The sequence below is a fragment of the Necator americanus genome, chromosome III (assembly GCF_031761385.1).
Source record: "Necator americanus strain Aroian chromosome III, whole genome shotgun sequence".
NCBI lineage: Eukaryota > Metazoa > Nematoda > Chromadorea > Rhabditida > Ancylostomatidae > Necator > Necator americanus.
The window spans coordinates 10,719,564-10,732,680 of record NC_087373.1 but is presented as its reverse complement, the minus strand read 5'-3'; the positions used below and the strand labels follow the sequence as shown (position 1 = coordinate 10,732,680).

General features: G+C 40.1%; 4 protein-coding genes across 5 annotated transcripts; 1 reads left to right on the top strand and 3 right to left on the bottom strand.

Moving 5' to 3' along the window:
* Positions 1-103: 103 nt before the first annotated feature.
* RB195_009207 (uncharacterized protein) lies at positions 104-541 on the bottom strand (the record flags this gene model as incomplete). Its single annotated transcript, XM_064196084.1, has 1 exon — positions 104-541. One exon carries the CDS (start codon positions 539-541, stop codon positions 104-106), a length of 438 nt encoding a protein of 145 aa, XP_064047229.1.
* Positions 542-727: 186 nt separating this feature from the next.
* On the bottom strand, positions 728-1,297 carry RB195_009206 (uncharacterized protein; the record flags this gene model as incomplete). The annotated part of the gene is made up of 1 exon (XM_064196083.1): positions 728-1,297. One exon carries the CDS (start codon positions 1,295-1,297, stop codon positions 728-730), a length of 570 nt encoding a protein of 189 aa, XP_064047228.1.
* An 897-nt stretch (positions 1,298-2,194) lies between these two features.
* On the top strand, positions 2,195-7,550 carry RB195_009205 (uncharacterized protein; the record flags this gene model as incomplete). Of its 2 annotated transcripts, none has more annotated exons than XM_064196081.1 (4): positions 2,195-2,350; positions 7,022-7,164; positions 7,221-7,367; positions 7,451-7,550. In XM_064196081.1, 4 exons carry the CDS (start codon positions 2,195-2,197, stop codon positions 7,548-7,550), a joined length of 546 nt encoding a protein of 181 aa, XP_064047226.1. The 2 variants fall into 2 exon arrangements, with proteins under 2 accessions (XP_064047226.1, XP_064047227.1); XM_064196082.1 differs by lacking the exon at positions 2,195-2,350 and adding an exon at positions 6,805-6,885.
* Positions 7,551-10,432: 2,882 nt separating this feature from the next.
* RB195_009204 (uncharacterized protein) lies at positions 10,433-11,268 on the bottom strand (the record flags this gene model as incomplete). Its single annotated transcript, XM_064196080.1, has 4 exons — positions 10,433-10,479; positions 10,540-10,711; positions 10,770-10,955; positions 11,014-11,268. The coding sequence occupies 4 exons, from the start codon at positions 11,266-11,268 to the stop codon at positions 10,433-10,435; spliced, it is 660 nt and encodes a 219-aa protein (XP_064047225.1).
* Between the last annotated feature and the right edge of the window lie 1,849 nt (positions 11,269-13,117).

Here is a 13,117-nt window from a genome sequence, read left to right as displayed (position 1 = left end):
GCTAATCCCATCGTCTCCAATAGATTTTCCATTTTTCATTTTTTGAATAGTGACTAGAACCTCCGACTCGGTCGGTGGCTCCTCGTTAACCGCATATGTCGGTCTATGAACTGTGCTCGAGTTCAGGAGCTGAGGGTGCTAGCCGGTTCAGCAAGACCTTGAAGTGTTCCCTCCAAATTGGATGCAGATGCAGATTCTTCCGCGGCAATAGAACCGGTAGCGTTCCCCTTGCAGCGTCGTGGATGCACTTTGTGAAGGAATCCGCATCGCTAAGCTTCTTCCTGGTCCGTACTCCAACATGAATAGACACAAGCTGGCGGAATTTTCTTCTGCATTCATCGTCTTCCAGACCTGCCATGTCGATTTTCGGTTGAAGAGGAACTCCTCGGTTTCTCTTGTGGAACCATATCTTGAAGCTGAGAAGAACTGAGTGGTGGTCAGAGTCAAACGCGACGTCCCAAACAGCTCTAGATTTTCGGATATCTGACTGAGGAATGTTCCTCGCCAGAACATAGTCGAGCTGAAGCTTAAGAGTCCTCATCTTCCGCTTGCGCTGCTCTTCAGGCGTTAAAAGGGTTGATCCCTGCCACGTGAGCTGATGGCGTCGATGATTCCTCTTAAACGTGGAAGCGATGATGAGGCCCGTCTGTTCGCACAAGTCGACCAGACGTTCACCGTTGTCCGACGTGCGTTCTGCTGGGTAATACCATTTTCCTAGCACATCGGACTACTGTTCGAGTCCCATCTTCGCATCTGCGTTGATTCCGACAATGACCACCTGCTGGCTTGGTATTTTAGACATCAACGCATTGAATTTATCATAGAAGGCGTCCTTACTGTTGTTCTCAGCGGTTTTCGTAGGTGCGTGAGCACTTACGATCCAGAGTTTACGTCCTCTGCGATCCCGCAGTCGTAGAAAGGCGCATCTAGACGAGGTTGAGGCAAATTCTTCCACAAAGTTCTTGTAATCGTTCCTCTCAGCCATCGCGTAGCCACCTACTTTGTTCTCGTCAGCATCGCCGCAGGATATGGTGTAATTTTCGATGCTGGTGACGGGCCGAACTTTCATGCGTGTTTCCTGCAGTGCAGCGAAAGGCACACAGAGATAACGCAGTAGTCTGGATAGGACGGCTTGTTGGAGTTCACTCGATAGTGTTGGGCAGTTCAGCGTGACCAAACGAATGTTTGTTGCCAAAGATTCCATGCTTTCTTCAGGCAGTTGACCTTTCAGGTTATGGGCTTTGGCGATGTGCTGGACGACAGCACCTTTTTGCAATGTATGGGAATCTTTCGCCATATAAGAGTGCAGGTTATATAGCTCGCAAGTTCCCAATGCGTATGCTCGAACGCGTGATTACGTTTAGATAAAGCAGGGCCACCACGTGCAGGTAGCAATCACACTCGTATACGCGGCCCCACACGTAAAACAGTAATATCAATTTGTCGATTAATTAACACAAGTATTTTTTTAATCAAACCCAATAATTATACTAATTATAAAAACATCAATAATTACAGTAATTTTAACGAAAACGGTGCGAGAAGGAGCGCCAACAGAAACCTGTTGAATTAAGTTCCTACCTTTAACATATTTTTTTCCGAAATCAACAACATCATCATTTTCTGAGGTCAACGTTTCTAGTGCAGCAACATCATGAAATTCTAAGCAGTGTTCGCCGAATAATGAGATTCGTTTTGATGAACGAAGAAAAACGAATCATAAACTTCGTTGTATGCTGCTTTTAATCGCGTGTTAATCCTTCTGCTGGACTTGCAGAGGCATCAGCACTTGATTAACTATTGATGTAGCCAGTATTCTCTCCCAATTATTTCCCAACTTCAATCCCTTACTAAATTCTGTTGTCATTACTGTAGTTTTCCCTTCTTTACAAAAAGAATTTTAGTTCCTTCATTTCCCATTTTGTTGAAGCGTCTTCTATTTTAAGAAAAAAAAAAAACAAAAACATCATACGAGTAAATATAGTACGCGGAAACTCAAATTATGATGAATTGTGTATAAATTGACGACTTTTTGTATTGTCGTAATATTGAAGCGCACTTCCGTCATTGTTTGAAAATTCCTTTGCATTCGGGCAGAAAACTTCTTTGCACATCTCCATCAGAAATGTAGGAAATACAATTTTCACCTCTTCAAGAAGAAAAAAACAAACTTTTCAGGCATATCTGATGTTGAATGCTTTTGTGGCTGCTCATACCAATCCCGCAAGCTGCTGCTCGTCCTATTGTACTTGTACCTGTTGCTTTTAACTCTACGAATCCGTTCGATTCAGAACATGAATCAAGGAATTCATCATTTTCTGAAGAAGCCGACATTAAGAGAAATGCGACAGTGAGTATTTGAATGATAGAGAACATCTGCTGTCTTTTTTGAAGACTTTTCACGTCAATGACCATCTCTAATCAAAATTTTAACGAAAGAAATTTTTAACAGAAAGAAAGGACAAAAAGCTTCCCATGTGATCAATCCCTTCTGACTCTCCATCTGTCAGTTCAGGGCGCAGTGCTTATCATAAAAGTATTTTGAGTTTAAAAAATATTGGCTTCATATCATAGTGCATTGGGTAAAAGGTTTGACTGCAAATTAAAGGTGTTTGGTTTGAAACCGCGCTAGAAGCGGCCGATCCTTTTAATCCTCTGAATTGAATAAATTGGTGTAAGACTTGTCTGTAAGAAAAATACCGATTCACTACATCAGTTAGCCGTTACGTATCATATCATTCTATGGGTCACAGACCCATTCATAAACCTGGAACCTGGATTTTGAGTTAAATATGAACGCGTTGGTGCATTCCCGAAGAGATTGATCAGCGCCACTTTATTTTTCTCATAATATTACACTTATATTACTATAACACTGGAAATTTGCAGAAATATTGATTTACATTGTTTCCCTTCCTTTTGCACCCCTCCATTTATCACATGTACAATCTTGAAACGTTTGCAGACTTTTTTATAACCTTATGCACCTTTACCTCACTTACAGCATGCCATAAATGAAACGAAGGGTTTTTATCCATTACTTTCAAGTAGACATACTTCCCATTTCTTGGGAAGCAGTGGAGTGGAACAATTATGTAGATGACGTGATGTATTATAGATGCCATATTCTAGGAAAACTTCACTTCCATTTGAACGGCAGTAAATTCTTTTCTATTCAATAGACAGCATGTCCATGCTATGATGCACGCTTCGGAATCACCTCCTCTTGGCCTCCGGGTAGATAGGCTCTGGAGGGGAAGGGGGAGGGGAAGAGAATATGACATAACATAGTAATTGAAAATACTTGGTTGAGGAATAATTCATGAGCTTTTTTCAAACTTTAAAATGTACACACAAATAAAAAGTATTGGCAAGGTGATTGACTTGTACTGATGGAAAGTTTCCTCTTTTTTGCAGTAAGGTGAAGCTGATAGTATAATAAAGTCATTGAATGATGCATGAAAAACTCCAATAGAAGTATGAAGGAAGTGAGAAAAAGCATGAGAAATAGAAAAAACTGTGAAATGATCGGTGGAAGTCTTTGAAAATGATAAGAACGGCAGTAGACAGTAAAGTATTGATCAATTTCCTCTAGTTTTTCTCATGTTTAAGTGTGAAGAAAGAAGAGTAGAGAAAGAGAATAGAAAGAAGATAGATAAGGAGAAAGGAAAAGAAATTTGCTCACATCACGACAGTCTTTAAACCGGTGTCCATTCCACCTTTGAGATGAAAAATCCTCTTTTTGAGGACTGATGATTAATGAACATTTCGGAGTATTGCTTCGTAACCATACACAGTACGAATTTCAGCTTCAAGAGCCTTTTCATCTCGATGGAAGGCGAAGAAAATGATTTTAAAAAACGCTCCGTTTTGTCTACTGGGCACTCCACCTTAATTATCCAGGGCTATCAGGAAAATTAGAAAGTGAGATCGAATCTGAATTTCGGTATTCTAGCCTTCTTAGGTTCAAAGTAGAGCAATCTACAAAATTATGGCCACATCAAAGCAGCTATGACTTATCATTCTACCATATGGCAAGTTTACGTATATTTTAGAACAACGTGGTACAACTAGAAATTTTTGCGGATGTTTTTGAATAGTGAATATAATACTTTAAAAAAATAATAGAAAGGATTAGAATAATGATTAGACAATATAGTTTTTAAACCACTTTGAGATTATAAAACCATTCCCGTTGAAGTTGAACAGCATTTCACCTCTCTCCCATGTATCACAAAAAGTATCACTCTTTATTATTTTACTGCTTTTGAAAGTTCCTCGAAAAAACGCCAAAAACGTTATTCAAACAAAGCAGTACATGTCCTATACTCATCATCAGTTGTTTTGAGTTGAGCCAATACTGAGCTAATACTTCGGCGAGTTCGCTTCCTTCAGAGCTTGAAAAGATAAACTTTTTAAATCACGAAACTGACGTAGTAGGGAAACCTGAGCAAAAATGTACAGTTCGGTGTGTAGCTTACGGGTATGAGTGTGCCCCCTTTTGCCCCGCTTCTATTCCCTGAGGAGACTACTCAATAATATTACTCGAGTGGGATCTCATTGATCCGAACTCTACATTTTCCAACAGAGACCCTAATATCGTCAGCTTCGTGATAAGCTGCTTTTAACTGTTCTACCAAGATAACCTCTTTGCTCGCCAAACAAAAAAGTCTTAATTCTACTTTCTGATTTCGTAGTTAAAAGCAGAAATGCAAATCATACGTTAGGATTAAGGAGGATATTTAATACCGCTGCTAGGTGTCCATCGTGAGGTGACTAGCGCAGCTAAACACCACCAAGACCGCGATCTTAACGTCAAAATTGGCTCCGTTTTGACGCCGCACCTAAAGTCAGCCGCCACTTTATGCCGTGGAGATACGTGATTTCCTTTTGCCATCCAGGCGCTCCATTGCTCAAGCACAGTGATCTCTCCGAATAATTGGTCCTTTCACTGCTTAGAGGAAATCGAATAAACAGCAAATGAGCTCGTATTTTCTACATTGTTGGTGGAGATCTGGAAAGTTTCCCGCTTCAAAGCTGAATTCAAAGCAATTTCTAAACCATCTGTTTCTCATTATCCAGACAAAATCTACAGTTCGGTGGAGCGATTATATGGGGTGGTAGGGAGAAAATACTTTTTTTTGCATCTTTTGTTTTCGATTAAGTTAGCCCTTTCTACTCGACGGTGTCTAGTAAATGTTTATCTTGAAGGATTTGGGGTGATTGTAGAATCCTCTCTAGCAATCTTAAGCAGAACCTCAATTACCTATGTGACCGTATTCGTACCACATCGCACTGCAAAGTTTGTTTCGAATACCAAAAAAGGTGATTGCATGAGTTCATGTGTTGTTTATCAGATTTCCGGTAAGGAATGTGCGATGAAAACAAGACTGCTAGGTGGGCGTGTGTTCGAGTGAAGGAAGACTTTGATGGGAAATGGAAATCAGTTGACTCCATAACTTTAGGTGAGCATGGGGTGCAGCACTACAAGGAAATCAATTGTGGTGTCAAGTTCAGGATCTCAAACCTCGTACTGCGATGACTGAAACGTTTTGAATCCACGCAAAGATCCTCAAAAATTACGAGAAATGCCTTTTTGCTAGATAGTTTTCTAGCTTTTCAGAGTGATTTGATAGATCAAATACTGCACACCGACATTTTTGGACCGAACTCAAACTACAAATTGACTTCCGTATACAACTAACTGATCCATTCATCGATTCTGCTGCAGATGTGATGGATTTCTCTCACTTTTTTCCACGCACAATAAAACTATTCTCATTCTTGCAATCATATCAGATCAGCCATGCTTCCTTAAATAAGCACTATTTTTACATGCGTAACAGGAGGGTGGGGCCTTCATGAGACTCATAATTCGCCGAAATTCTAAAACCTCTCAATACAACAACAATAACAACAACACTATTCCTCAATACGACAAGAACAACAGTGAGCATAGCATAATAAACAGTAACAACAATGAATTAATATCACCATTACACAAGCAAACTTGGTGGAGTCTATAATAATTTGAAAGATGAAAGAATGTTTTCAGCTGTTATTCGTGTTCCAAGAAGAACTATTTCTATTAGAAATTTGTGTTAAAACGAATCAACTATGTGACTAGTTCACGTTCTTGTAACATTGAAAAGCTAAACAGACTGAATTGACATCTGCTCCTAGGCTTCATTCACGCAGTTCAAATAATGATGATCAACAACTTTCCATTCGGACAGCGTTTTGACGAAATCTGTCTCCTTGAAACTTAAATACACCTGTACGTGTATATTCCAAATATCCGATTATTCGTAGTAAGCTGGGTGTTGCATTTGTTACCAACATCTATGGCAAGTTTTGCGTGCAAGTTCTGCGCCCAATTCTTTTCATAAGTAGGTATTATGAGGAAAACGACAAAATATCAAACAAATCTATATGTATGCTAATACTTGTGATCAACATTGTCAATACTTACATTCGTCAGATTTTTCCCTCTACTTTTAAACCAAAGTTGCAAAAGCCGACATACCCTCAAAATCGGTGGAGATCAAGTGACCGTTAATGGGGTACAACGCAGATTACCCACTAACTACGAAGCTCAAATCAAGCTCCGCAATGACACAAAAGAGAAAGTTAATGACGAGGCGTTTGAGAGAGTAGATTACACGTGTCTTTGATTTTTCCAGGCTCTGAAGAAGGCGACGACACCGAAACGTTAGCCAGAATAAAGATCAATAACAACCTTGGTTCAGCTTAAGAAAGTAGTTCACAATCAAAGACACAAAAGAGACTTGCGCAACAAGTCGTATGCGCACCTGGTTACCTCTTTTGCCTCATCATGTACATTTCAGGAAAGACGGAGATGACGAACTGCGATTTGGACATAAGGTGTTGAAATGTCAGAAAATAATTTTACGTTAGATTTTATATGTGTATATTCCTTTAGAGTCAGCTCTCACTGAGAAGTATTACCTTCGAGAGATTTGAGATTCACTCTATTGGATCTATTAAAAATGTCTTTTAGAAACTCATTGATCCTTCTATATTCATCACATTGCGAGAGGACGATTGGAGGGATAATCATCACGATAAGAAGATAATCTGGTCTATAGAATCGATACATCACCCTGATCACGGTAAAAACTATCCGAAAGGAAAATCAGAAAGGTATGAAGCAATCAAGCGCGATTAAATAGCACAGACATACACTGTAGAATTTTCAGAATGTCTGTTAGGTCACAAGTGACGTCCTTTCTGATACTGGGATCAGTGATTGGCTTTATTATTTATACGTACCTATCGCATGTTATCACAATGAGGAGGATTAATCGGCAGCTGAAAGCTGCTCAATTGAGAGAACTTGTGCAAAGGTGAGTGTTTAAGCATTTGAGACAAAAGTTCGACCTCCTAACAGTTTCAACGGTATCTTTTCGCGATGATTATGGTTTTTCAGATCCGCTATGATTATGGCGAGTTCTGCTCAGCAAAATCAGCTCAACCTCCAGGAACGGAGACATTCTCTCATCAATATGTTTAAAGGGTTCAAATTATGACGCTTATTACATCTTGCCAATATAATTGCTCAGCTCACTTTCCAGCCAGAAAGTAATTGAACAGGTAAGCAAATATTAAAGGTAAAATTTTTTGTTTTACTTTCTTTAAAATGTTAGTGCTGTTAAATATTGGAAATTTGGGTCCTAATTGAGCGTGGGTTTTTTCACATACACATATGGATGACAGCTGTAAAGTGACTTCTTAAATTAAGAAATTATTAACTACTAGGGCGGGTGTAGTGTAGCGGCTAGAGGTTCCGCTTCCGGCATCATCGATCGGAAGTTCGAATCCGCCCTAGTGCTCACCATGCTTTTCATCCTTTGGTGGTTGATGAATTGGTACCAAACTTGTCTGTGAGGATAAAACAACTGACCTGACACATTGGCTAGCCACCGCAAGTCATTGTATAGGCCAGTTACACGTTCATAAACCTCAAACGATTCTGAATTGAAGTGAAAGTTGGGGCGCATGATTAAAGCCAGAATCATTAAACTTTAAGCCCTACTAATTACTAAGTTATATAAAATACTGCTGTGTAATTGGTGTAATCAAACTATGCAGTTGCCTTCAGATTTGACACCACCTTTTTGTGAAACTCTCCTCTTAGGCACAAGTGAAACAAGTAATGAAATATAGTAACCGAAACGGAGAACTAGTGTTTAGCTCTATGAGTGTTAAGAATTCTGCTTTTGTCTTAGGCGGGAGCATGAGTAAAGGAGAAATTGAGAAGCTGGATGTGTGCACAGAGCCAAAATTACAACAAAAAGGTGTTTGAGCCGCCTAGGGCGAAGGTGTCGCAATTTTCAGAAGCCACTAGTGTAACATTAATCGCTCCATTGAAAATGTACCGCTGTTGTCGCTTGAGCTTTGCTAGCAGTATTTCCAGAACCCTAGCGTCATTGTGCTGGCCTGCATGGATGTGACGGCACCATACTGTTGTGTTAGTATAGCCAGAGATGTAATGTAGAAAGGACGGAATCTTTTCTGGGCAGAACATGGTTAGATTTCGGAGAGGAAATTCGTGCCTGTTATAGAGCACGGGATCCAGCCGAGTACCCTTTGGATGTTGCTACTTTGTGAATAAAGTTGTGATTCTTTTTGTGTGGTAATGAAGGAGGATGAATATTTGATGGCTTCAATTATTCCAGGCTCTGACGAAGGGGATAACGCTGGAACGTTAACCGATAATAGAGATCAATACCAATCTCAGTGGTTCAGGGTGTGCGTGTCTGACAGCTACGTGCTCTCAGTGGCCCTGGTTAAACCAAATCCAGTGTGAGATTTGGATATGCGCTCTGGGGACGTACGAACCATATAACGCAGGGATATATCCAGATATTGATAGAAGGTTTTGTTGTCGAAAACACAGCCAAACCTCAACTCAAATAGGTCAAATGCCTAGAAGGAGCATGTCTTCTTTGGTAACAACATTCCGTTTCGTTGAGCTGAACTGCCGGACATGGTCGACTTGGAAGTACTCAGTATGTTCGGCGTCGATAGGCAGTTCAGGCGAGAGGACAGATCTCGCAATCTATGGAACAGTTGCGAATGGATAGACTGTGTACGAGCTGTAGATCAGGCGTGTTGAACAAAAGTATATCCGAGGACGACACCCGTGAGGACCGGACACCCGGAGGAAGGGGGTAGCGATAACGCCAGAAAGTAAGGAAAAGAAAGAAAGAAAGAAAAACTTGGTTACTCAAATCACTCACCCTCACCCACTCAAATCAGTAGAAGCTCTCATTGATGTTTTGTTCGGTACGGCCGACCCTCTTCACATAATGAGATTCTGGCGAAATTTCCGTCCTATATATTGTGATGTTTAAAAGGATAACTACGCCCATGCCAAAGCATTTTAAAGGACTGGATCTGCGCAGAATGTTTTGCTAACAAAGAGATGTTTCCGACCTACAACTACAGTTGGAAAATTCTATTAAATGTATTTGCATCAGAAGTCTTGGAAATTAAAATAAAACTCCTCTTCAAAATATAGGAGTCGAGAAATGCAATCATCTTCATTTTTGTAGATAAAACAGCAGACAGACAGGAAACATTGCGTTTTGAGAATACGAGTTGACTTCACAATTTATCAGATTTAAGGTAGTCTTCGTTGTCTCTTGGGGAAGAAGAGGAAATCCGAAACGAAGCCGTTCAGTTACAGGAATGTTCGAATATCGAAAAGGCGTCTCTGTTCCAACACCTTTTACTTACCTCAGTTGGTATTTGTAATTCCTACATTATACTTACTTTTCAAATGTCTAATATCCGTTTCTTCGTTCACGTTTTCCACCGACACTCATCCCTCACTAGCATAACGTCTGGTAATCACAAAAACCATCAACCTATAAGATATGGATTCTGCAAATCCTATAAGGCAATATACAGTGGCCAAGGTTTACGTGATTGTGATGATGACCTATCTTCTTTGAAGACGTTTGTTTGAATCCTTTGGAGAACTCGGGTCGTGAAACTGATGCAGATAGTAAACAAAAACCTCAAACTCTGCTTTTCTGATACCACTTCCGTTTACGGGGATCGTTTAATATCACGTTCATTTCATATTGTTCTTGAGAAATAAATATTCCAACTCACTCTCTTTGCTACTTTCAAGATATTTCTTTGCTTCTCAGAATAGTTTACTTTGTAAGAGCCGCGCTTGATCAAATTCTATCCCTAGCTCGGCTAAAAGCGAGGTGTGTTACTAGTGAATCAAGCGGATAGTCTTTTCAACCTGTCTTCTATGGTTAAACTTTAAAGGTCAGATTTGCTTCTCTGCTCGCATCTTTGGACTCAGTTCACACCAATTGGCTGAAGGAACAAAATCTGCAAAATATAACGTTTGCAATTTTATTGCACCAGCAATGAGCTGAATTTGATGTCTTCATAGCATAAATGCTACCGAGCGTCGAAATCCGCCGTCCTTACTCCCTGAAAGAGTGGTGGATAAAAAATTCTAGCACTTGTGTGGAGGTCTTAGCAGTGACCAACATTGGTGTGGCTTCCTTTCGTTCTCATTCACGAAGTGCGGTTGAAATTCATGGAAGCCGTTCATATTTGCATGAGAGTGATGTCCTGAAGCTCTTTTCGGTCCCCATTTTCCACCTTGTAGATCGTGCGATGGCATGAACTGCCCGATTATGAACATCAGCACCCGATATAGCTGCAAAATGTGTGAGGTATAAACGTTGACAGCGTCTCGTCTCCATAGAAAAACTCACTTTTGGGTTTTCGGCGTAGAGCGTTTTTACAGAAGAATGTAGCTCAAGAATGGTTTGATTCTTATTGGCCATAAGAGCAGAACCTTTCTCCATTGCAGCTGGGAGTTCAGCGATAAGGTTTGTGGCGTTCTCTTTTGCTTCACTGTTCATCTTCTCCATTTTTTCGTTGAAATCTTGCAACTTTTCCTAAGAGGATACCAGATTTTATAGCAGCAATCGATTATGCGCAATCAACGACTCTTACCGAAAACCCATATTTTTCCGCCCATTTCTGAACTTCTTCCTTCTGCTGAGCAATTGTCAATTCCATGTCGCCTAAGATTTCAAAAAATTCTCGTTGAGCTTCCCGTCTGGCAGTTTGCAAGAAGGGTGGAAGAGGCATCATGCCATGCGGAGTGTTTCTTCCGCCGTGTCCATGTCGTTTGAGAAAATCATTCCATCCTCCTCGATGACAAAATACGTTTGTGGCCAAAATCAGGATCGCAAGGGCAACCTTCATTCTGCAATGTGAAAAATTTCCAAGAGGAAAAATTGAGAGCTGTAAAGAAAGCTGTTAAGAGCCAGGAAATCTTGGTGGTGAACAAGGCTGATGCAGAATCAAACTTTCAGCGCCTTATATTCTGTGTCGATCGCTTCTTACCGCGCTCATAATTTGCTAACATAAACCCAAACAGATATGATAATGATGTTTGCGTTGACGGCGTGATTGGTATCGAAATTATTTTTTCCTTGAATAGGGAGTATTAAAAAGCACTTATTCAAAAATGTGGATAGAATACCCATTTCTTTTCATAGTTGTTAAGCGAAAATCCCAGTTCTGCACAAAACCTTGGGTAAGTCCCCACAGGACGCTGTCTATCGATGAGTCATATGGCCTTAGTATTCTCAATGATTACACTTTGGAGGACCAAAATAGCAACGAAGTCAAACTCGCTTCATTGGCACCATGGAACTCAATTGTTCGCCTCTCAAAGTCCTCAGCTTCAGTAATACTTACTCTTTTTTACCATAGGACCTTACAGGGTTCTCTGTAATCCATTCGCTTCACCACGAATAAATTTTTCCTAACAGATACTTGCTTGGACATATTAGTGGAGCTATCGTCATCTTCTCTTGACATCTCCCTTTTTGTTTCTCCTAGAAGAATAAAAATAAAGAATGATTGTAAACTACGTAGTTATCTTAGATCATGATACCTCAAACTGTCGATTAGTGAAATGATCGACAGAAGCACTAACACGAACGAAATAACATTTTCATGGGAGCATAAACATTACAGGTGTCAGCACTATAATGTCCTCGCTGTTTTCCCTTACTCAAACATCGTCAACTTTTTTGAAAGAACTTTCATACCTACATACGTAGGTTCACATTTCGCTGCAAATTAGAAAGGCTCCGATGAAATATCGATGTAAAATCCGCTTGCGACGCTTCTGGCTCGGCTTGAAGCAACTAGTTTATTGAAAAATCTACTGAATCCTGAATTTCTGCGAACATTCTCAAAAAAAAAGATGAAGAGTAGGTCAGCAGTCCTATGTCTGAACGAAATTTGGGCTGTATAGGCAAATCTGCTTCGTTTCACTAATTTCCCTTTTAAAAATGCTAATACGTTAACAATATATAGTAATAGTAGTTTTTGTAACACAAGAAACACGAAGAAGCTCTCTACTGCTTATTTTTATAAGAAGAAGCTCCATGCTACTTTAATTGAAGTAATCTCGGAAGCTATTTTGCACAGCGTCATTACTCAGGATGTGTTCTTAACGCGGGAAATTCGTGATGTTTCACGGAAAATTCATCGAGCGTGGAACTAGAGACGAATTTCAATAGCCTTTACAACTTTTGCAGTTATATCCCTGTTTCCGCCACGTTGCACGTGGCTCTTTTGGGACCTCTGCAAAGGTGTTGCAGTACTTTGCTGAATTTCGCCCATTTTCTCTGCGCAGCATTCGCCTACTGTAATGATCTTCTGGGAAGTTGTGGTGGCTGATGAAGCAGTTTGTTTCTCTGGTTCTCACTCAATCCATTTATCCAGCTTGAACATTCCTCCAATCCCTTCCTGATAAAAAAATTTACAACCTGATTAATATTGTGTCTTTCAATAAATTAAACAACAGAAGACAAAACGAAAAAAAATTCGCTCTGCCCTCTCCATAGCTCCCCCCTCCTCAAGTACCCACCTCTCTAAGGAAACCTCTAGAGCCAAAATTAATATAGTGTGTACTATGATATAACTATCCAATGCGTTAAAAATACTGGAATTAACCCAGGACTACCTCCATACGGAAGGATAGAGTCGTAGTCGTGGATTCTTGAATGCTAAGTGATGCTAAACAATAGATGATAAA